Raw genomic sequence first — 25714 nt, 5'->3', positions numbered from 1 at the left:
ATTTATTGATGTAATTTTATAAAGATAACACAATTCGAAAATCATCATAAATAGTATAAGGGGACTGAGGTAATTCCTAAACCGATTTCACTCGTTTTCACCACCAAGATACAATGTATCGAAGACTATACCCTCACTTAATTTAATATTACTTATAATTAGGTATATGGGATCTGGGGGAAGTTATGACCCGATTTTTACCATTTCAGGTACAGAGAGAAACTGTTATAAGAAAAAAAATTCAGAGGGAATGAATTACATAAAAATATCTGAGGGATTTACCTATATTTTCGGTGAAAAATTACCATTAGGCACTGAGTTCTTCATGTTTGATATCAGGTGCCTAGAAAAGTCATGGTTCGATTTTGACATTTTTTCCACAGGTGATGTCACAGCTCAAATACAGTATTTGTGTAATGTTTTATTCCGCTATCTTCATTTGTTCCTAATGTATATATGTATTATAAAGTGAACGAGTCAAAAGAATTCAAAATTGAGTTATATGGGAAGTAGACGTAGTTGTGAACCATATTCCACCCGTGTCATCAGGGTGTCAAGAAAGTGTTATATACCGAATTTCATTGAAATCGGTCGAATAGTTTTTGAGATATGGTTTTTGACCCATAAGTGGGCGACGCCACGCCCATTTGCCATTTTGTAAAGAAATCGAAGTGTAGCTTTCATCTGCCATTTCTTATGTGAAATTTTGTGTTTCTGACGTTTTTGGTTAGTGAGTTAACCCACTTTTAGTAATTTTCAACCTAACCTTTGTATGGGAGGTGGGCGTGGTTATTATCCGATTTCTTTCATTTTTGGGCTGTATAAGGGAATCGCTAAAATAAACGACTGCAGAAAGTTTGGTTTATATAGCTTTATTCAGCCCACTTTTCTAAAAAAATAACATCCAAATGTGCCCCTCCCTAATGGGATCCTATGTTCCAAATTTCATTTTCATAACATTATTTATGGCTTAGTTATGACACTGTATAGGTTTTCGGTTTCCGTCATTTTGTGGGCGTGGCAGTGGACCGATTTTGCCCATTTTCGAAAGCAACCTCCTCAGGGTGCCAAGGAACATATGTTCAAGTTTCATTAAGATATCTTTTTTTTTACTCAAGTTATCGCTTGCACGGACAGACGGACGGACAGACATCCGGATTTCAAATCCACTCGTCATCCTGATCATTTATGTATATATAACCCCATATCTAACTCTTATATTTCTTGGTGACACAAACAACCGTTATGTGAACAAAACTATTATACTCTGTGCAACAGGTTGCGAGAGTATAAAAATTTACTCATTCGTCTACATTAATATTTTCATCTTCAAAATAGCGCCTTTTCCAATCATCGAAACAATTCTCAAACTCAAATTTTGGGGTAGCCTTTGGATCTTTCAGCGGTTTTCGTATGCTTCTAAAACGACGACCATTTAGGGTTGTCTTTAATTTTGGAAATAGGAAAAGTCTGACGAATATGGAGGCTGAAGCATCGTTACAGCATTATTTTTGGCCAATAATTCACGAACAAGCAACGAAGTATGAGCTTCTAACAAACGAAAAGCATCAAGCTTTTAAAAATACGTCTAACCTTAGCTATAGACAAAGTAGTGAGTTTCCGTTATTTTTTGAACACATTCCGTATACCAAGATTGTTTATCGTTCATAAATTATTTACCTAATCATTATTAAGACCTGATTTTGTAGAATTTTACAGTTATTGTGTTTTATATATTACAATTTTTGGACTTACCGCTGGCAATGCAAAGAACGAAATGCCCAATAACGCGCAGAAGGACGCAATCAATTTGCCCTGCCACGTCTCAGGCACCATATCACCATAGCCCACTGTACACAGAGTGATCTGAAGTCAAGAAATGTATATATTTAGCAAATTGCTATTTAAATATTTATAAAAATAGATAATTTTACTTACTACACCCCACCATAACGCCTGTGCGAAATTACTGAATTTTTTATTAACATCCTTTTCCATTAAATAAACGAGGAATGATGCAAATATTAGTCCTAAGAAACCTATATACATTGTCGTTATGAGTTCCTGCGAAGAAGAGGGTGAGTAATAATAAAGATATTAAAAAATAATAATTAATAAAATATTATTTTTTTTTTTTTAACAATTCGAAATAATTTAAATTATTCGCATTTACAATAAAAAATCGTAAAAACTTTACCTGTCTATGTGCGTAAACGACGCTGCCCAGCAACTTCCACGTGCCGCCTCGACGATCCATGCGCACCATGCGCAGTATTTGAAAGAAGCGCAGCCCCCGAAGTGCACTTGTTGCGAACACCTGACCAGAGGTGCCCATGCCCAACACCACCGACGAGGCGGCTATCGTGATAATATCTGCAAAGTGCAAACGGAAAACAGCAAAAAACAAGCAAAAGGATATGAATTAATTAGCGGGGTTTTTTTCATGTGTTGGCTTAATTTAGGATGACACAGTTGGTGTTTGACTTGCCTATAATACAAAAGGGTCGTTTCACGAATTTCAGACGTCCCACACATCCTTGATAACGTGAACGACAGCCGGATGACCACAGCCTGTGTGTTGTTGTTGAGTTCATTGTTGTTTATGGGATGGCCGCCGGGAAGCATGCGGTATATGGAGAAAAAGAGAATGAAATAAATATGCATAAAATACGCTTGTTGTATAGAAGTAAGCTATTATATTAATTAATTTTTGCATATTTTTTTTTGTATTTGTATTTTTATTATTGTAGAATAGCGCATATTTATAAGGATTTGTGGGCGCTTGAAATGATTGTTGACAGTGGTGGGCGCAGTTTACTTTATAACACTAATGCATAATAATATTTTGTTATAGTTGTTGTTGCTATTCTACAACTGCACTCGTTATGTAATCGATCTTCGCCAACACATCCTTCATAGTTGGACACACCTGTGGCAACGTGAGGCACTCATATTCATCAAATAAGCGTTGATAAGCATAACTTCCTGGAGCTTTACAAGCTAATTAATTTGTGTGTGGCGAGAAAGCGGAAAACTTAGCTATTTCTGTATACCAACGAATTGGGTCAAGGTCGAAAATAGTTCCTGAGGGAATATCACATACCTTGGTATATTTTATATTCGTTACAGTAGACTATCTTGCTTCAAAAGCAAAAAAAGTTCGATGTACACTCCTTATTTAAAGGGAATAAAGAATTATGTTTCACGATTTCGGGATTTACATATTGACGGACCTTAAAGTATGGTCAATGTAAATACCAATAAAACCATCGTAATGTCTCATTATAATATCAATAAAATAGAATCCCTAAAAGTGACAAGTCGACAAAGTGATTTGGGACTGACACAAATTACCTAAAAAGTAATACGGAACATTGTGATACTTCAGATATATTCGATATAGAGTCAATATAAGATTGAAAATTTTCTCTAATACCTATAGACATTTACAGAAATGTTGACGAATTTTAACGTAACTTGATTGAGAAATTGAGTTTGGCTATTTATTTTATTTATGACTATTAAGTGGGAACAATGGAACAATTATCTTTTTATAGTTTGCTATTTTTAGTTGTCACGATGATTACTTAGATGCTGTCTCTGATTATTGAGTATAACAGTATAATTACTTGTAAATTTTCAATAAAAATAGTGACTCACCTGAAGCAGAACTCCAACGAAAACCAAATTACAACTAATATCTCCATACGAAATAGTATATAAATTGCATCTTTCTCATACTCCTCGATCGTAGAGAAGACGCTTAAAGCTAAGCAAGTGAATACCATAAAAAACCTATGAACCAAGAGAGAGAGAGATAAAAAATACGATTTTAAACAAAAATACGCTCGGGACTTCCAGTATATTTACACAGTACTCAAGTATGTAAGATTTGGAGTATATGTATCGTATATAAGTTTTCATTGATATAGCAATACAATTTGATTAACGGCATAGCGTAATTTATTCAAGGCATGACGCTTGGCAAGGAAAATGCCAACCAAAATATATTGAAATACAAATAAAATGAAAACAATAGACACAAAACACATGATTCGAATTGAATTATGATGAGACTTACACCATGATGTGATACAAAACAGCAGGCAGGCCGCGTGGTCGCTCTAAAAAATTATATACACGACTCTGTAACCGCCTATAACGGGCGTCACGGCGTGTGCCGCGATTGTAGGTCAGCGGCTTCCCTATGAGTGACATTCGCGGTCGAAGATGTCCGTTCGCTGGGTACTTACTATAGTTGGACTTACATGATCTGCAAATAATAACATCAAGAAATATTTAAACATTACAATAAACCGTTATTTGAGACATAAATTTATGGTTTATGGCGATAGTATGTTTCATCATGCAACATTCATACAAATCCATGGAGTATCCTTTGAAGAGTTTCGCTTGATTCCAATGAAAACGTTTTTCATAGAAAATAATGCACTCATTGTCGGGATCCATATCTCCACACTGATAACTTCACCAACAACAACCACTACAGCAACAGTAAAAATATGATCACTACTAATTACAACCGCGCTATGCGGTGAATGCAACTCCGACGCATTCGACTGCCTGTGCGCGACTTGAAAGCTACGACTCAGGCTGAGCCAAGCTTGGCATTTAGCTACTCATAATACAATACATTATTTGACAGTTATTTACCTTAAAATGCAAGTGTTAAATGGCGAGTAAATTCAAATCGCTCGTAAAGCAAATAAGCCCAGTTTAAAAAGCACCAAAAACAATCGCGCAATTGTTGGAATATTAAAATTTGTTTTTTATTTTTTTCTCGTCTTTTTTAAAGTTAAGCGATTTGCATGCACTTGTAGACTTTTGCCAAATTGTTGCTGGAGCTCATTAGTCACGCACCTCATCAGTGTGCGTCGTCTGATGGCGACTAACCGTTTGGGAATAGTAATTTTTTTCGTATCTAATGGAACGTGCAAATTTAAGTTTACAACTCAATTAACACCTTCGAGTTGGAAGCGACGAGGCCGTTTGGGGGATGACGCTCACTGTTTTCTGCTTTTACACTTACAAAAGTGCCGAAGTTGTCGTTTGTCGGAGAAGGTGTGTTAGCATGCAGATAAGATTTTGTTGGGATTTTGCTAAGATAAGCGGGAAGTGAGAAGAAATAGATAAATTGTGATCATTACAAATGTCTATTCGTATGTATAGTATTTGGAGTTGCTAATATTTACTTAAAGCCATTATTTGAATGTGACAGAGTTGCCATGTATTTAGTTTTGAAGTATATATAGGTGAGGATTATTCATTAATCGGAAGATATTATAATTAAAATTAAAGTATTAGTAACTTAAATTCTACCTGCACCCAAACAAACAGGTCCATCAACTTTTTTGTGGATAGCCAAGCCGCGATTAAGGCTATCCGCTACGCCAATACAAAGTCTCAATGTGTCAGATCATGCAAAGAGGCAATTAATAGATTAGCGGGAGAAAACTCAGTTAGAATTATCTGAGTATAGGTATAGAAGGAAACGAAAAGTCAGATGAGTTGGCTCGCTCAGGAGCAGCTGGGAACACAGTTCCCTTAAACTGCCCCAGACATTTCAGTTCTCTCAAGCAATGGATGCTAGGGGAACATCTCAGGTCCTGGAACAAGTGCAACACGAGTCGTACCACAAAGCTACCATGGGGGAGTGTTGACACTGGACGGAGAAAAATTCTTACTTTAAGCAAAAGATAACTCAGCTGTATCACAGGGGTCATCACGGGGCACCTACCTCTAAGAGGCCACCTGCAGAGACTTGGCATAGCAGAATCGGCTGAATGCAGGGCGTGCGCGGAAGATGATGAGACACTAGAGAATTATCTCTGCGAATGCTCGGCCTTCTGTCGGTTAAGAAGAGATACCTTCCAAGGTAACGAATATCTAATCTGAGAGAAATTGGGCAGCAGGGATGTAATAAACTCAGAAGCTTCGTTAAATCGACCGAGTTGTTCAGGTGACGCTTATCAGGGTACCTTCGAGGGAGTACAATGGGCCTAATAATGGCCTAAGTGCGGCCGCTTGCGGTCAGGCTCTTTTCGCCTCCATTTTCAACCAACCAACCAATATAAATTTTGGATTGATTTTGATATTATTTTTTAGCGAACTCCTTTAGATAATTTTTTTGTTCCGATTGTATACTCATAAATTTTTACCAGATTAACTTTTTCTATGTTCGCTGGTGTATTATATAACTCTAAAACTCTGCTTTATTTTTTATTTAAACAATTTCTTCAATATTTCATCTTTCATGACTGTTTTAAATTCAGTTTAATGCCCAATTCTATTAGAATTACTTCAAAATATCTCAAACTACATATTTAATTCTTTTTCACACGGCAACTCAGTGTTAATTTGTTATTGTGCTTTCTGTATTTATTTAGAAATACTTAAACAAACAGATAATTTGCTAATTATGTATGTATTTGTTTACGGCGTTTATCAATTGTTTTGTGTAGTTTCTCTTTTCACTGGAAATTGTTAATTTTCCGTCCTTTTCCAATTGGTGTTAATCTTATTAGTTTTATGATAACTGTATTATAACAAAACAATATAATTAGTTACCTGTTGGAAATATGTTTATTCGAAATTCGGTTCATAATGAGATTTATACATATCTCTACTATTTGTATTCAATTATAGCAAATTTTCCATTTCCAGACCTCCATCAAGAAAATTTTTTAAACGAGGAACGCACAGGAGAACATATTCTTGACTATTTAAGAAGAACATATTTATAACTTTTTAATTAGTGTTCCTTGAAATGTCAGTATACATACATTAACAAATCGTCATACAAATACTTTCAGTGGAATAACGTTTAAAATTAACGGACCCTCAAATGAATACATAAAATTGGTGTATTTGGTGGGAGGAAATTATTAAAGATTCTCTCTAGACTTCCTTCTAATCCTAATTAATTCCTAACTGGTTGGGTTTACGTGTCAAAGACACTATTACCCCATAGCTGTGGCTTTATAAGACACAGTTGCAGTTAATTGTACTAATAACGCTAAAATATCAACTAAACAGCATTCTCTGAATATACACCCAATATCACAGATACAAAATATAAAAATAATAAACTGTTGCGAATTCAATTTTGTGGTCATTGAAAATACTAATGATCGTAAAATAAAAGTTACGAGTATCACAATTCGATTATCATATGCGTATTCACATTATTATGCTCACAATGAAGAAGCGCATTGCCATAAAAATGCGGCCTCAATGAACGTGCCAGCTCTATTTCACACATACCTTTGTTTGCGTGAATGTATTTATTGTATCTAATTACCTTTGAAATCCCTGTAGGAAACTTGAGATAAGATAACTAGACGGTTAAAGTATATGTATTAATATAAAGCGATAATATTTTATATTTTCTTTGAAATTGGTCTAACGAAATAAATTCAAATTTGATTTTATTTATATTTTTAAATATATAATAAAATAGTTAATAATATTTTCCATTTATTTTCTTTTATTATTTATTCCGCTATATTTTTTTGGCTTCTAAATTTTCCTACAGGGTTGCATCTAACAATTATAGCGCTAATAAGTGCAGCATTGATTGAAAATTACTACACGCATTTCGTAATACCCTACATAAATTGCATATATTGTCTTTGTTAGAACAACACATATGCCTGCAACGCCTAATTAATCTGCCATCAGCAAAGAATCATTATTGACAAACAAAGAATCGAACAAGTTGAAGAGCACCCACTCACTCACGCCATAATTATCCAGTTCAACGTATGTATGCATGTAGTAACAAAGAAGACGGAATTAACTCTGTTTATTGCCTTACTAGTATGGTCATTGCTCGTGAGCGCCACTGCCCGCACCCCCTGCACCCATTGCGGCAGCGCTACGCCTCTTAAATGCGCACGATCGACGGCTAAAATGTTGCGCAAATCAGTTTCTGCAATTGATCAATTATGCGCAGCAATAAAAAAAACAGCCAACAAAGAAATAAAAAATAATAGTTTCAATTTTCAATTTTTTATTTTATTATTATTTATTATAGTATATATTATACATACGCATGCGTACATACAGACGTGCACATATCTAGGTATGTATGTACGCATATATTAATTCATATAGCACGCTTGTGTACCACAGCAGTTTGTTTCGTAAATAGCGCTTTGTTTTTGTTTTTTGTTTTTTGTTTTTATTTTTGTTTCTGTTTCCATTCCGTTTTAAATACAAGGTACCTTTAAAACTACATACTCGTATATTAACTTTACAAAATATTTACATTGTCCTATATAATTAAAAGCATCGCATCATATTCAGCTGCAATCAAGTCGTTAAGTGTATTTATGTTTGCGTGTGTGTGTATGTGATAGTATATTTAGAATACGTCAACTGAGCTTATTTCTTCTCATCGATAATGATTTCATCACCCGCTTGTATATTATAACTGTACAAACGCTTATTGGGATATTTCATTAATTCCGGCCCGAACTCCTTGAAATCTTGATCGACATAATACAAACGCATCTTATTTGCTGGCAAATCGATCAGCTTCTCCAGTCGCGTCTTCAAATCGCCCACAGTGCAGTAGACGTCGAGCAGGCGCGTTTCCGTCTTATCCTTATATGTAATGAATACTTTTAGGCGTTTCTCAGGCTTAAGATTTATGTTAACTAACGGATCTAATTTGCCATGTTTGGCCAGCAATTCGTCATAACGCTTCGGACGTTCCCACTCGGGCTTATCCATGTAGTGGCGTATGAAAGCGCGCTCCGCATCTTCGCGCTCGTCGGCGCTGATCACGCCACCGCCGTTAAGTAGACTTACGTTCGGCAAACGCGCAATTAACAGCTGACGACGTTCGTGTTCGGTGCACTCGAGTCGTTCCCACAGCGGCCAATTCTTGACGCGTAAATTGTGCAATTTCGGAAATTTCGCAATCTGATCTATGTCATCCCAGGCGCTTATGTTCGAGTAGCTGAGATTGAGAAATTGCAGATTGTGGAAATGCTTGTGCGGACATTCCGTTTTATTGGACATTTCGACGTCTTCCTCGCACACGGTCGGGCAGTCATTGTTGTTGGCAGCACTCGCACCCGCTGCCTCACCCGCATCAGCTTGAATCGCCTTGATGGGACAGTCGGCGAGCACCAGATTCTCGAGGCTGGGAAATACGCGACCCAAACGACAGATTTCGAGCCAACTTTCTACAGGATTGCCGGTGAAATGTAGTGTTTTCAACTTTCGATGTGGTTGTATGCGCTTACACCGCGGTTCGTTGTAACTGCCTGTGGGTGAAGTTGGTGTGGGTGGTGGTGTCGCTGGTGTTTCTGTTTCGGTTTGTGTTTCTATTATTGTTGTTTCGGCTGTTGTTGCATTTGCGGGGGTTAATTTGTCTGAGTCACTATGTTTGTTGTCGTTACGCTCGTTACGCTCGTTGCACTCGGTTACCTCGTCGTCAACGACAGCATGCGCCTCTTTGACGGCAACATCATCCTCGCGCTCATTACCACCACCACCACCACCACCAACAGCAACACTCGCGCACTCAATTGAATCGATAAGCACTTCTTTGTAGTCATTCAAACTGAGATGTAATTCCTCTAACAATGGCAAATTATCCAACAACACTTCAACACATGGCCAATCCAGGTATGTGCCATTCAACACCATGCTCCTTAAACTGTTCGTGGGTAGGGTGGTTGGATTGCAAATGGGGCCGACCAGATGGTTTTTGCTCAAATTGAGAAACTCCACTCGCGGCATATGTTCGAGTATGTGGAAGACCTCTTGCCAGTCGTGCAGCTTATTCTGTGCCAGATCTAGCTCACGCACGCGGCGACATTTCTCTTTTATGGCTTCGAAATCGCCCGCACAGTCAATGTCACAGTCGTTCAATACCAACAACTCGGGCACGCAGACCAACGGTGGCAGACGTGGTATATAAATGGATATGAGACTCTTTTCTGTTTCAGCAGCTGCATCGTCGTCGTTTAGATTCTCTAATTGACAATCGGTGAAATATTTCCGTTCCAACGCTTCCAGTAGTGATGGCATATTGCTGACGTTCCGTATCCGTTAAACAAAGGCCTCTACGTCTAATGCTACGAAAATTAGTATAAAAGCTCCTACGGCTATGACTACCGCTAATGTGATGGCTACGACTGCGACTAACAGTGCAAGCACTGCTCTTCCTGTTCCAGCGGCTGTGGCTGCTGTTGCTGCTGCTCTGACTCCGACACCACCTCCGTACGCTTCCGCGCCTGCATGCACTCGCTCCGACAGCGACGACGACGATATCGATACCGACACCGACCACTATGTACGTTGAATCGTGGACACTTGAATTTTGGTACATATGAGCGAAATGCATTCGTGGGCACTCGCTGTAAGGCGAAGGCAATTGCTTTGCTGCTTGCTGGATTGTTTTATAACTTTTTCGTTCGTTTTTCACTTTACGCTTTGTGTTGGAACTGCACTCGAAAATCCCTTTTCGCCTGTTTTGTGTATGTATTTCACAGATTTTTATTGCGTTTAATATTTTTTCACTTTTTTCCTTCAATTGTTTTGCTTCGGTAGCGTTCTGTTTATTCACATATTTTTTTTGTTTTATTCGCTTTTCATTTCTTCAACCAAATGCAATGTACGTGATTATTGTATGTGACGTAATTTTCATCGACAATTGTAAAAGTGAAATTATAAAAAAAATTGAATATAATTTCTATTGCGCACTAAATTAATTTTGTAATGTTTTGAACAAAGAAAACAAATGCAGACTAAATTGCTGCGCGCTGCTGCCTTCACTGGTTCACTGGCTCACTGACTGTTTGGTGCCTGCTGCTGTGGCTGCTAATACACCAGTCACTGCTGTTTTCTGTTTATTGTTATTGTTTTGTTGTTGTAATCATATTACAGCTCTCCGCTCGCCACCCCCAGATATTCTACAAATGACGACGTGTGCTACTCGCTGAGCGTTTCGCATTTTCATTCACTCAGCTCAGCTGAGCGGGCGAGAGAACACACGTAAATTGTCTGTATTCTGGCTTTTTGTGTAGGTCGTTCGTTGGTTGTTTGACTGGCTGGCTGTTTAGAGCACAGGGGCGCCACAACCACCTCAGCGGTTGTGGAACTTAGAAAATCAGTGGCGCCGTGCCAGTGCCAAAGAATGTAAGATGTACTGCAAACAAAGAAAATATTGAACGAGTTTGTTGGGTAGAGTATGACAGAAGTAGAGAATAGTGAACTTTGGGGGTTGGTAGACAAAAGTAAAAATATTTTGAAAGATTTTTAAACCAATTTTAATATTAAATACTGTGGAAATGTATGTATATCTTCAGAATGGTATTATTAATAACAGTTATCGTTATAAGTTAATGGCCTGAAGCACTGTTTAAAAATAGGCTTAGTCTATTCCATATTGATCTGATGCGAGACTCAAAAATCGATTTGCTTTTTTCATAAATTTCTTTATTAACATGTCTAGAATACGGTAGTGAAGTGATTTTTAAAAAATCGAAAGTCGAAGGAATGACCCCCTTAAAATAACTCTATATAATTATGCTATACGATAAATTATATCATGTTCATATAATAAATGGTTAGGCAGTTGACCTAAAGTATGCTTAAGTGGTTCAATTATTTTTCCAATTTTTTTAAAGGTCAAAAGCAAGATTTCTGTGATTTTTGCCTTAAGGTGTCTTATATGTGTAGGCCTAAAAGACACACACGAGCTGTAATTGCTGCGTGCATTCGCATTTATTTCTGTAAATTCATTGAAAACGAAACTGTGTGACGACCTTCAGGCCAAGAATAAACATAATCTAGATACGAGAAATCGAAAGGAGTATCCGAGCAAACAAAAGAAAATATAAAGACACGACAACATATAATAGCTGTGGGTGTAAAATTTAAACTCATAGACGCAATACTTAAATACATACATTAAAGAGAACATTGCAAAGTCAAAATATACATACATGTGTTTACTATAAAGAACAGTTGATGTCATCATTAAACGATCGCCAGCTAAATATGCCTATGACTTGCGTGCCAATAGTCAAGTGCATCTGATGGAAAATTATATAAAAACTGATATTTTAATCTGTAGTCTCTAAAAATAGACGCATACGTAAAGTAGTTGATGTAACTGTGGCGCTCCGGCAGTCGTGTGGCGCCTTAACTAAGTATCACTAAATACGCCACCGTTTGAAAACTAGTTGGAAAAGCAGTTATGGAGCAGCATTGTATTAGTCATCTGAGACTAGTAAACGAACGCAGTTACGAATGACGTTTGAGAGAATGAAAAATCGTTAGTTTGATGAAGCGAAATGCATACATATGCCCATTCGTTCAAATACAATTGCGAACTCTTGCAGAATAGTTAGAAATATAAACATTAAATGCACCTCACCGCACAAACACGATGCCCAGACAAAGCCACCTAATTCCCACAATTTATAATTCATTTGCGGCTGCTTATATAGCACATATGCATGTATGTTTGGGTGTTTGTATGTGTGCTTGTAGCTAAATGCATCGCCTCAATTGACAAGATAGCGCTTCAATTGTTCTATATACACATACACGCGTCATATATCAGTGTATACTATATTAACTAAATTAGAAATAATATTTTCTTTAGCATTTTGTAAAATTGCTTTTATCGCCTGCAAGTCAATTTCAATTGTTTTGAAATTCGTAAGTATCTACCTGGTATCTCTGAAGTACTTGCCATTTATTTATTGACTTGAGCGCATCTACTTACATACTATATGAGTATATAATCTCTCTCGCCAATGCAAAATTACGACTTTTGTTTATGTTTACTCGCATGAGTTGCTGTGACCCATTAGAAAGAAAGCTTTGGCTCTCTACTTGTTGTTATTATTCTTCTTTCTATTCACCATTGAGTATACATATGTATATGTTTTGGAGCAGCAATAGTAGCAGTAGTGGCGCTGAAGCTTTTTAACAGCTGATTCACGAAAGCACATGTAAAGTGGAAACTTTTGCATTTGGCCGCCAATTCGTGCGCACAGTGGCGCAGTTTGGGTATGTAAATAGTTATTTATTTATTTTTCTTATTTGTATATATTAATAATGCAGCTGTAGTAATAATTAAAATGATTTTAATATGTTTACGATAATCGGAATTTTAATGTTCGTTTTACATACTCTGCACCGATATAATCTTTATAAAGTAAATAAACAAAAATTATAAATTTTAGTTTTTAATGATACCATAATTTTTTTTTGGAAATTACTTGTTGCACCAGACATTGTGTGCAGCCTGATGTTTGTTTATTTAAGCCAACAATTTATTTAAAATATAAATAATTAATTATTGCGATATTGTAAACTTTTATGACGTAATAAGTGTATACAATATAAATATTCACAATTAATGAATAAGTACAACAAAAAGTTATTATCCATTAACTTACACTGTAAAACACTCGGGGGTATTGTACAAAACTATTTATTTCCTGTAATAATTAAAAAATGTGTATTCTCCGATTTTCTAAGTTAGCTTCCAAAAGCGAAATAAATATGTATTTGCTTTCTAAGTTCGAAGGTCAACTAAACAAAATTAATTAATTACAGGAGATAGTTACTAAAAAATCCAAGACTAAATTTTCTTCCTTTTTCAGTGGTGTATACAATTTTTCGACCAAGCTTATCTGTAATTATGGCTCAAAGTTGGATTCTCGAAAAATACAAAAACTTTATATTTCGAAATTTACTGAGCCAATTTTTGAAAATTGATATGGCTTTAAATGTGTTTCAGCGAACTTTTTCCTGGTATGCGTGTTTATATAATTTCAGTATAAATCATTATTTTGCTTTGAAATTAGTTGAAAAAGCTAACATTTAGATTCGGTAAGCTTTCTTGGATGGATATCAACCTAAACCTAACAAGTAAGGAAAGGCTAAGTTCGGGTGCAACCGAACATTTTATACTCTGGCAATTTATTGATATATTTCTATTAAGATAATACACAATTTGACCCATTTTGAAAATCCTATAATTAGGTATATGAGAGCTAGGGGAAGTGTTGACTCGATTTTAACCATTTATGGTACAACGACACACTATTAGAAGAAAAATATTTCCTCTGAATTAAATTAAGATACCTGAGAGATTTACCGAAATTTTCGGTGAAAAATTACCATGGGGCACTGAATTCTTCATACTCGATATTCGGGGCTTCGAAAATGTATAGTCCGATTTCGACAATTTTTTCACAAGTGATGCCACAGATCATATTATACAGTATTTGTGTAAAGTTTTATTTCGCTATCTTCATTGGTTCCTTATGTATATATTATAAAGTGAAGGAATAAGATGGAGCTCAAAATTGAGTTACATGGGAAGTTGCCGTGGTTGTTAACCGATTTCATGCATTTTTCATACGTGTCATCAGGGTGTCAAGAAAATGTTATATACCGAATTTCATTCGAATCGGTCGAGTAGTTCTTGAGGTATGGTTTTTGACCCATAAGTGGGCGATGCCACGTCCATTTTCTATTTTGTAAAAAAATCTGAGTGCAGCTTCCTTCTGCAATTTTTCTGTAAAATACAGTGTTTCTAACTTTTTTGTTAGTGAGATAACCCACTTTTAGTCATTTTCAACATAACCTTTGTATGGGAGGTGGGCGTGGTTATTATCCGATTTCAACTATTTTCTTGGTGTGTGGTGGGGTACGTAAGAGAACCGACTGCAGAAAGTTTGGTTTATATAGCTTTATTGCTTTGTGAGATATATACAAATAACCGATTTGGGGGAGGGGCCATTAAAAACTAGCTAAGTTAAATGTTCTCAACAAATTTTAATAATGTTTGGCAAATATATGTATGTATGATTTGTGTTAAAAAAAAAAACGGGAATTAAAAATATTTATTCCTTCCTCTACATTAATGTTGTCGCCTTCAACTGAGTCCCCATGCTAGCCCATCTTCCGATCTTCGAAACACTTATTAAATTCGATATTTGGGATAGCCTTTGACGCTTTGAGCGACTTCTCGTATGCTTATAAAACGACGGCCCTTTAAGGTTCTCATTATTTTAAGAAATAGGAAAAATTTTACATGGACCCATGTCTGGCCAATATGGGCACTAGGGAATCGTTATAGTATTGTTTTTGGTCCAGAATTCACAAACAAGCAAAGAATAGTTGGAATTTTTGGACAATTGGATGGTATATGGTTCAAGGTCAAACGCAGGGACCAGTGATTGACGTCACTTGTTGGCTAGGTAGGTTTGACATATAAAGGTATCATGCGAACTAAGCAAACATGTTATTTAATATTACTGCTCTATCCTGGTATTTAATTAAGTCGGAAGCGTGTAATCCACTTTTGTCATTTTTTTCCTAGAATCTTTTGCTTTGCCACTTCACTTTCGCTTTTGGGCGCATATTCCAAATTTTACGCTCATTGTCGAATCTCCCAAAACTAGTTTGGAAAGTTCAACACACCATTAGGCAATCAAAAGTTACCAGACGTACTCGTACATCCCCATGAGTGTTTAACTTTTCTTTACAGCTGTCGCTGTGCCGTTTTCTGCTCCGTCACGCTAGAGACGTCCGGTTGCATGCATGGCAAATCATTCGTGCCAAACACAAGCAGACAAATGATTACCTTCTGGGTTCGTGGCATTCGGTTGTAAAGATGATAATGATGACAACAACAGCAACAGCAACAACAATAAAAGCAACGACAATGGTAGAGTGGTAGTGTGGAAGAGCAATGTTGTTGCATGAACTAGTAGGTGTTAGTGGCGGCGTGTCTGTCACGTAAGCTGATGCGTTGCTATTAAGTATAATCATGTTTTGCGACTCTATCTATTCTGGGTAATGGCAATAGCATGAATGGTAAAAGGATATTTAGCGCGAAAAGGGATGAACGTAAGCGTTAAAAGAAAACTGGGTTAATGCGGGCAATTAAGTTGCACGAGTGTATATTCGCTATGCTGTTTTAGCCGTGCATTTGTGGAGGCGTTCGGGATCATAATGAATGGTATAGAAGAAGAGCAGACAATAAACGTGGTACACTGCGGAGAGTGTAGAGTTGGGGCACGGAGAATATAAGCAGATTTGCGCCGTTTTGTTGTGCACGAACAACAAACACAACAGCTGCGGAAGTGCCTAAGCGCCCAGACGTTTATACAAACAAAAACAAATTTATTAGAGTGCATTGTGAGCTTTAACTGCAGCAGTAAGCGTATTAGAGTACAAATAGCCACACTCGAATGACCTTGACTGGAGGCCGCACAATGAGAAAACGACTATAATTAAAATTAATCATAATTACCAAGCGCATAAGACTTTGGTAAATATGACAGCGCATAGGCTCATATATAGTTACATATATACATATGCATATACTTACATGCCAATATTTTTATATGCGCCGCTTTAATTTTTGAAACTACAATGCATGTATATTTATATGTCTAGGCCATTTACCGAAAAAGTAAATTGACTATTCACGCTTTGTGAGTTTTTGGGCTGCCCTCATTTTGACGGGCTTACAACGAAAATTTGGTTCATACTTGTATGTATGTACATATATATATGTGCATTTAAATTCGTTTTTTGTATATTAGGCTCATTATAACACCAAAATAAAATCCAAAATATTATTAGAAGGCTTTTTTGAATTTTTTTGATTGAACCTCGGCAGGCAGCGATTTTGTGTTTCCAGTAAACAGAATCTTCTCAAACAATATACACGCTATGTGAAGTCGATTCGATTAGAGAGCGAAGTTTAAGTCACTCATTGCAAAGCATAGCACTATAAAAGCTATTCGAATTTAATAGACTTTCCTTTATTATAATGGTATATTTCCCAGTCTCCCCATTTAAAAAATTTATATGTATTTTTTATAAAATTGGCATGATTTACGGAGATATTCTGGTACTGATACGAATTTCAAGTAATTTTTGAATTGTCGTAAAAGTACATAAACAAGTTGAAACAAATTTTTCACAAAATGGCGGCTGCCATTTTTATACCCTGAACAGGGTATATTAAGGAAGCGTCGCAGGCCCTATAGGGTATATATATAAATGATCAGTATGTTGAACTGAGTCGATTGTCCGTCTGTCTGTCCGTCTGTCCGTCCGTCCGTCTGTCTGTCTGTATATATTCGAACTAGTCCTTCAGTTCTTAAGATATCTTTTTGAAAATTTGCAGATGTTATTTTCTCTTCAAGAAGCTGCTCATTTGTCGGAACTACCGATATCGGACCACTATATCATATAGCTGCCATACAAACTGAACGATCGGAATCAAGGGCTTATATGGAAAACTTCCGCATTTTACTACATATCTTCATGAAATTTGGTGTGAGTCATTGTTCATAGAAATAATTTAATCTCCGAAAAAATTGTTCAGATTGGTTCACTATAGCATATAGCTGCCATACAAACTCAACGATCGGAATAAATGACTTGTATTGAAAACTTCCGCATTTGACGTGGTATCTTCACGAAATTTGACATGGATTACTGCTTAAGGTAATAATATAATCTCCGAAGAAATTGTTCAGATCGGTTAACTATATAACCTTAATGTTTCTAGCCGGGTTGCTAAAAAGAATTAGTAAAATGTTTTCTTTTTTTTTTACTTACATTTTCTTACGTCTTTAGATTTGCTTAAACACATAGTTACTAAAAGAAATGCACCTGTGAAGGGTGTATTAGATTCGGTACAGCTAGAAGTTAACGTTTGTTCTTGTTTTTACTATTTTTGTTCCACTTTTTTGACCTCCTCGATTTTATTTCAAAATTGTAAAAATTAAAATTTGTTGAAGACGCTAGTACCACCGAAAAAAATGACTTAAAAGAAGACTCTCTCAAGATTTCTGATAAATCGGTGCAGTAGAAAAAATCATGGATATCGTTTGGAAAAAGACTGTTTAAAGTTTCGTGTCAAGTCGAGCCAGAAAAATAATCCTATTGTAGACGTATTCTTAAATAGTTAAACTTTGAAATCATAAACAAAAGAATCGATTTTTTTATATCTATACTCCATTAAAGTAAATGAGGCAATACTATTTAATAAAATTAATATTTTTTTTGAAAACCAAATGACTTCAAAAAACACCCTTTATTTATGTATTAGTGCCATTTACGCATTCAAAGTTGACTGTAAGTCAATATACAACTTCAAATATTGATATAATCTCTAATATCCACACATGTATGGATAGGGTAAAGTTACTAGATTAGGAGGTGGCCTATATGGATGAAGAATTTTATTTGTGTTTCATCATCAGCGTTTCAATCAAAATGTTAACAAAAATTTAATTAAGAACCTAAATTTTTGGTAAATTCCGAACAAAATTACTTCCAATGTTTAATTTCAAAAATGTTAGGTCATTCGTATACCATCTCTCAATTGAGTAAAATTTTTAAAATTAAAAAAAAAAAATATTAAAAATTTATTTTTTTAATACTTTCAACAGCGTTAAAATATTTCCATTCTTCCAATATTTGCCCACCTCAAAAATATTCCTACATATTTTGTTGGAACATTAGAATTACATGCCAAAATACAAGTACTTGTGAATTAGTATAACGAAAGAAATGCAAAAATATGAAATGCGAACTTTTTTTATTTTTGCGAAATAAATCAATATATTGATGACATTTTTCGCCATTCAACCACTTACACCACTGGTAGATGTCAAAACAACTTATTTATGGTGTAATGGTTATGTGTACATTTATTTTTAAGCGCGTCTTGAAATCTGAACTACAGAAATGTAAAGCAATATGCGCCTTATATATTGAATGGCAGTTTAAGTGTGTAAGCGTGTGTGTAAGAACTGTCGTAATCTAAAGCACACTTGCTGAAATTCTTTACTAAATACAAAGGCATGCTATTCATTTATTATTGGAGGAATGGAAAAATATTATTTTTTATACAATATACTATATATTTTATTGAAAGTGCTCTGTTTTTCTAATGACAGTAGATGAAAGGCAGCTACAGTTGACTATTACATGAAATATGAGACCCACGATAGAAAATTTTGGAAAAAATTTAAAATGTTTGAGAGTATTTTTAATGTGAAAGAAACCCCACTTAAAACCTCTCAGCCACTTAGAGCATACTTAATATAAAGTTTTATACGGTTTTTAGGATATTAGGGATATTCTGTCTTTAAGTAGCTTAAGTTAAACTAATTTTATGTTTAAATTCTTTTTATTTTATTTTGGCAATTGATAAGCCCAAAGCTCGCAAGCATCTGCATTTTATGACATTACGAATAGATATCTAGCACCCACCCCTGATCTCCAATATTATGCATGCGCCACTGCCTAAATACTCGTACGTACATACATATGTATGAGTTTATGCATATAACTGTTGTGAAAGCAGCTTTATTTTGCCTCACTTAATGTACCCTGAGCACCCACTTCAGTGCACTTGTAGCGGCACTCACATAAGAATACTCATACGACACGGCGACCCGGCGTACCGGCTTAAATGTTCAATATTTTAATTTTGATTTGCCAGCAGGAATATTTCTTGACTTGTCTTGGCGCGTTCTCAAATTGCATGATACTAGATACTGTTGTTGTTTTTATTTTTATTTTCGCTTATTGTAGTTGTTGTTGTTGTCTAAATTTGATATGCAGCTGACAAAACATTTGTTCATGCTTTGACATTTATTCGCATTCATTTCGCCGTTTTATTCCTTGAGAACATTTTCGTTGAATTTTCCAACTACTTGTACTGTTATTTTATATGCGCCATACTGTAAATTTGTATGTAAGTATGTATGTGTGTATTTGTATGTCTGCAAGTGGTTATCAAGAACTCCTTTGAAATTTTATGGTACAAAAGTACGACAGTCAAATAGATATTTCGTATTTTCCCTCTGCAAAACACACACACACTCCAACACGCATACATACAGTCATAGCCAAAATAATAGAGTATAACAAGGCGAGCGAAAACAAACTAAATGTGGGGAGAATAGCAACAACAACAACAACAACGCTACTGCTGCTCTATTTTGACATGGTTGGTGTTCCACACAAAATTCATTTTCCTGTGACTTATATTGTAATTTTCGTTGTTTCGTTGAGTAGGCGGACGGCAGGAAGTGGGTCACTTGTGCGGCCAGTTTGGGTGCTGCATACACATACACACATACACAGAGTGAGTTTCGCCTCGGAAAAGTCCAAATTAGCACAATTCCGGCTGTTGGTAAAGAGAAATATTGCGATGACGTTCCGTTCATTTTATTCGTTTTATTCAAGAACAATGCAGCCATTATGATCGTACAGCGCTGGTAAGTACTGGCAGCTTTCTGCTTTTGCGCCTTCTGGCCTTTTCGCTTTCTTACTTCATGCACATGCACATTTTTGTTGAATTTTTTTTTTTTTTTTTTGACTCATTTACATTAAAACGCTTGCCATGCTTGCGCTCCGCTTTCATTCGTAAACATTTCATTTATATTTTTTACGACTCCACGGCACAGAGACCGAGCTGAAGCGATGGCTTTATTTCGCATTTCGTTGGTTATTATTATTAATGTTGTTGCCGTTGTTGTTGCTGCTGGTGTATAAAATCAATTCATTAGGAAAATTGAATTCATGACCATTTCTTTTTGTTATAATAAGCATATAATAAAGCGTCCATTAGTTTGCCAAGCTGGTGAAATATCCTAAATATCCTTTAAAGCTTTTGAATGCCCTTGCGCTGTGGAAATTTCAGCGTTTTCATTTCCTAAATTGCACTTATTACCGCTCGCAACTCGAAAAGTGAAGTTTTACGACAACAGAACAACAACAAAAGCAAAAAACAAGGCGAAGAGAAACAATTTTCTTGAAGTTGGTGAAATCAGCTTAAAGGATATAGGGCCAAGCACCAAGTCAGATTGGGCGCCAGTACTAAGCTGTTTTGTTGGCAATGTTTTTCTTGTCGCAGAATTTATGCGAAATAACGGTGGCTGTTATGAAAACGCGGCAAACAAATTTTGTTTACTGTTTACTGTTTATTATTGTTGTTGTTGTTGTTGTTGTTTGTTGTGCCAAAGTTTGCGCGCTCATGCAGAAATGGCGCTTGCAACTGCAGATATGCAGATACTCGTCGTTGTTGTTGTAATTTGTGTTGCTTTAGCGCGAAAGTAAGCGCTGAACAATTATGTAATGTTGAAATTAATTAAAAAGAGGTTTTGAAACAAAAAGTGAAATACTTTTTAATCCGTATTTTAACAAGTTATTACAGCGGATTACTTAGTACTAATAATAATATACTGAAGTAGGAGCGTTGGCGAAAGTGTTCTTGGAATTTCATAAATTAGTGTTTGTTAACTTGAGAATTGCGCTGGTGCTACTGTAAACTACGGAAACTGCGACTAAAAATGTTGCCTACCATTAGGCGCATTGGCAAATAAAATTTATATAATGTAATATATAGAATTATTGCATTTGAGGTATACAAATATTGTTTCAAATTGATGCAATAATAAATCCTTTTTTTGCTCAAAACGTCTCCAAAATGTCTACTGGTTTAGTGATTAATACACCTATTGTCACAAGTCTAATTAATATATATATTTTTTAATATTTTCCAAAAAGGTGGCAACACTCTTCTAAAAAAATGTTGTAATGTTTGTAACCAAATAATATTTTTTTTTATTTTAAATCCTTTGAATATTACGTCGAATAACCAAAAAAAAATTCAAAACCGGAAAATAACGGTTCTTTTTGCACTAAACGATTTCATTGTCGTTCATTGAGTTTACTGTGACAAATCAGCAGAAGAAAATCAAATATACATCTTAATGTAGTGTATTAATCTTCTCTCCTGAAATATTTTCCCCAAAAATATACATTTCACTTAAATTAATTATCACATTAGCCTAGTAAATAGCTGTTACATTAGTTATTCATTGGTACAATACTTATATATTAATAAGCGAGCTAAAATGGTTATTAACAATCAATCTCAATATGAAAATCGCGTGTTGAATAAATGCCGGAACGCAATAAATATATTCTAACGGTTTCCACTAACTACCTAACTGAACATGGCATGCAATCCAAAACGATTCATCACGAGCATGAAGGTCATGGAATCATTAGATTCTATAAACTGCTTAGCTATAGAATGATTAATTTGCTAAACACTTAAATATTATAAATATAAATTGTTCACGTGGAAAAATTAAATATCTTGTAGTGAGAGTTTAGTTCTTGCTCTATAAAGACTGGAGTGAGTGCTCATTGCCTCCTTAACATTACGTTAAAGCAAAGAAGTTATGACTTCGAAAAGCTTGAGGTACCGGTAAATGAGTATGTGGTCCAAACATTTTGGAATTTAGGATTAACAAGATCGGTCCAAAGAAGTGGTCGGAAAGAAGTGTATTTGGTCCTAGGCAAAGAAGTTATGACTTGGAATAGCTCGAAACATTTTGGAATTAAGAATTAACAAGATCGGTCCACCCACGAAAGAAGTGGTTTGGTCCTAGGCATTGTAAATTCGTAATGATTTCAATTTTCAAGTTAAAATATTCAGTGGGAGAAGTAGCTTGCGGAAGGTCAGCGGTCTACCATTTTTCTTCATCATCTTATGAACTGTCTCTTGTCTCTCAAGTCATGCCAAAATAAATGTTGACAGTTTATAGTTCCATCTTGTCTACTTCCGGTATTTTCAAGCGCCTGTTTGTTTGTACATAGAAAAATATATATTTTTGTTAGAAGCGAAACAGGTGCCCAAATTTTTTCCAACTGCTTGTAGTCTTGTCTTTCATATTTGCATAAACCACATATATCCAAAGAAACAGACAGCAATGTCCACAAAATCCACTGCCTGTCAATCATAGCGATGATTTATTTATTTACCAATCACATGCTGCCTGGACAAGGGTTTTTTGTTGTTCTTTACTTGTTACCAACATAATTCAATGCACAAAATTTGCGGTTTCATTTTTGTAACAAAGTCAATTCGAATGCCTCAAACTGTCAACTGCACTGTGTTGCTGTGTCTTAAATTCAAGAAATATTTTTATTTTTTGTGGAAAACTACAACACTGTTAAGGAAATATTTCCAAACAAATGCTGCAAACAGCTTGTAAAGATATTCTGCCTTCTTTGAATAAATGAAAAGCTCGAGTCATTTATTACTTTAATTTGCCGTCTGAAGATTTATGACAGCTATCAATAATTAGGAGCGCGCCGTTATGAGCGATAAGTGACAATTGAATGACAGATGTTTTAGCGTGATGACAAGCATGGGGCTGTTGCGTGGGAAGGGCTTAAGGTTCCCGCAGGGTGAAAGAAATTAGAAATTAAAGAGTAATATAATTAATGATGTTATTAAAATTTAAGGAAACGGCGTTTTAAAACGCCTTTGTTCGAAGTGGTTGATGGAAGGCATAAAGAGATGAAGGAAGCCTTTAAATACTTCTGTTGTTGTTTATACTTAGAATTTCGTAATGCTGTTGTATGAAAATTTAAAGGAGACATTTAGTAACGCAAGAAGAAGTTGCTGTCAAAATTGAATCCATGATTCAACAAATTTTACTTCATTAAATATTAAATTCTTATAGGCAAAGGGGTAGGTAAAGCCGATACAATGGATTGTTTACGTGTCTTAATTACGAATAATAGTAAATATTATCTGAAGTGTCTGAAGATAGTATTAAAATATGAAGTTTAGAGAAAAATATTTTAATATTTATATAGAGAGCTGACTGATCCGAACGCTTTGACACTAAAACGGATTGGACAAGGAAACATTTTTTTCACACTCTATCTATTGAATTATGTTTTAAGAAACTAAAGTTTACTTTAAACAAAAAACAATGGTTTTTGATTTGATATAAGCTCTTATTAGACTATATACGACGTATGAAAAACATGACCATGCACTAAAAAAATAATTTCTCAACTCAACCAAATTCACTACTTGCTTCTCAAGCTCTTAAGTCATTAACTACTATGTACTACATGTTTTTTTTATTTGTGAAACCTTGATAATCTAAGCTATTTAATATCTGATATCAAAATACTTCCCGCTGTTGTGTGCTTTAGTGGGTAATTGTTCTTAAAAAGGCAAAAATTGCCCAGACACTGTGGGATATTTGCCACTTAATAAGGTCATATTACAGCTGTATAAACATAAATAAAATTTCTACAAAAATAAATACAAAATCATAAACAAAAAATATGTATATTTATGTATATATATTGTATAAGTATAGGAATTTGTAGATATTTCGTCAATAAAAATGAATGAATTTTCAGAAATTTAACAGTTTGGTCGAAATATCGTAATATTTAATATTAAAAATACTTTTTGAATTAAGTTAAGGGCGTATCTTGCATCATGTTTCACCCTATAAGATCACCTATAGGTGGGTTCATACTTTTAACATTTCTTAAAAAAATATACCCAATATAATAATTAAAAAAAAGTTTAGAAAAAATTGGAAATTAAAAAAATTTTCTTTATTTTTTTTTTCAAATTTTATTAAAAAATATTAAAATTTTTTTCCTTTTTCCTTTCTTTATTATTTTTTTAAAATTTTATTTAAAAATTTAATTTTTTTAGTTTTTTTTTTTAATTTTTTTTTAATTAATTTTAAAGAAATTTGAAATTAAAAAAATTTTCTTTATTATTTTTTTCAAATTTTATTTAAAAATATTAAATTTTTTTCTTTTTAATTTTTTTTTTAATTAATTTGTAAAAAAATTTGAAATTAAATTTTTTTTTTATTATTTTTTTCAAATTTTATTTAAAAATATTAAAATTTTTTTTTAATTTTTTTTTAAATAAATTTTTAATAAAATGTTTTTCAATTATATTCCTAATTTTTTTTTCAAATCCTTTTTTGTAATTTTTCTCCAATTTTTTTATATTTTTTTAACAGAAGATTGCAACTAATTTGTTGTTTGGCGCAATTTTCAACTAGCCACGACTGTGGGTACTTCAAATGAGTACGCAGATACAAATGTGCGTCCTCTTCCCAACCACATATGCACACATTCGCCATACTCGCATACGTGCATACGAGTATATGTTTGCGGCTTGTGCGTTCATGCGCTGAATGACCATTTGGTGTGGCAAATTTACTAAACCCTTGCGGCTCACCCACTAATACCAACATAATTTTATTGCCTTTACAACCTATTTTACTTGTTAGAAGCTCTTACACTCGTACACTCTCTCACACGCACACACACACAGTGGCGCAAAAACGGAATCCCGCCATCGTAACTGAGTCATACAGTCACTAAGCCATTGGTCCGTGAAGCGTGCACGAATATTTTATGGCTATTAGTTGAGGAAAAGTTTGGCCCAAACAGGATTTGCTTACGGCCGAATGGACGAGCGCACGAAAACGATGAGAGCTGCTGCTGCTGTCGACGACGCTGCTTGCTGTTTGCGGCTGGGCACCAACAAAGGGGTCAATTTGAGTTGGGCGAGTGTAGGCGTCCATTAAATTGCAATGTGCACGTAAACTTTTTCCATATAATGCCAAATTATGGACTCAAAGACGTACTGCAGAGGGTACATATGTACATACATAGATATGTATATATAGTGCTACAGCACACATGCAAGCGGAAGCTCACGGGCGTGAGTGTGGTTTGTAGTCTATTAAGTAGGCGTTGCTGTGTGGGGCAAGTACGCAAATAAGTATGCGTGTATGTGTGTTTGTGCTTCTAGGTGCAAAGT

At 35.1% G+C, this 25714-nt stretch overlaps 2 protein-coding genes across 10 annotated transcripts in view; both read right to left on the bottom strand.

The window, feature by feature from the left end:
* The window catches only part of LOC105212158 (potassium voltage-gated channel subfamily KQT member 4), a 51954-nt gene that overhangs the window by 7825 nt on the left and 18415 nt on the right, over window positions 1-25714 (bottom strand). For 2 of the 9 annotated variants that reach the window (XM_011183987.3, XM_011183989.3), the window contains exons 1-7: window positions 4382-4619; window positions 4082-4273; window positions 3661-3795; window positions 2489-2571; window positions 2198-2373; window positions 1939-2064; window positions 1756-1866 (exon numbers count right to left, since the gene is read on the bottom strand). In XM_011183987.3, coding sequence (XP_011182289.2) covers window positions 1756-1866; window positions 1939-2064; window positions 2198-2373; window positions 2489-2571; window positions 3661-3795; window positions 4082-4273; window positions 4382-4470 — 912 coding nt within the window. In that variant the 5' untranslated portion in view covers window positions 4471-4619. Of the gene's footprint in view, window positions 1-1755; window positions 1867-1938; window positions 2065-2197; window positions 2374-2488; window positions 2572-3660; window positions 3796-4081; window positions 4274-4381; window positions 4626-4674; window positions 5281-25714 lie in introns of those variants that run through there. The other 7 variants (XM_011183983.3, XM_029040128.2, XM_011183982.3 and 4 more) reach the window with 6 other exon arrangements.
* LOC105212160 (tubulin-specific chaperone cofactor E-like protein) lies at window positions 8332-11205 on the bottom strand. The gene has a single exon (XM_011183990.3). It carries the CDS (start codon window positions 10063-10065, stop codon window positions 8407-8409), a length of 1659 nt encoding a protein of 552 aa, XP_011182292.1. The 5' UTR covers window positions 10066-11205; the 3' UTR covers window positions 8332-8406.

This window comes from Zeugodacus cucurbitae, chromosome 6, assembly GCF_028554725.1.
Source record: "Zeugodacus cucurbitae isolate PBARC_wt_2022May chromosome 6, idZeuCucr1.2, whole genome shotgun sequence".
Classification (NCBI taxonomy): Eukaryota; Metazoa; Arthropoda; class Insecta; order Diptera; family Tephritidae; genus Zeugodacus; species Zeugodacus cucurbitae.
This window is presented reverse-complemented; position numbering and strand designations above follow the sequence as displayed.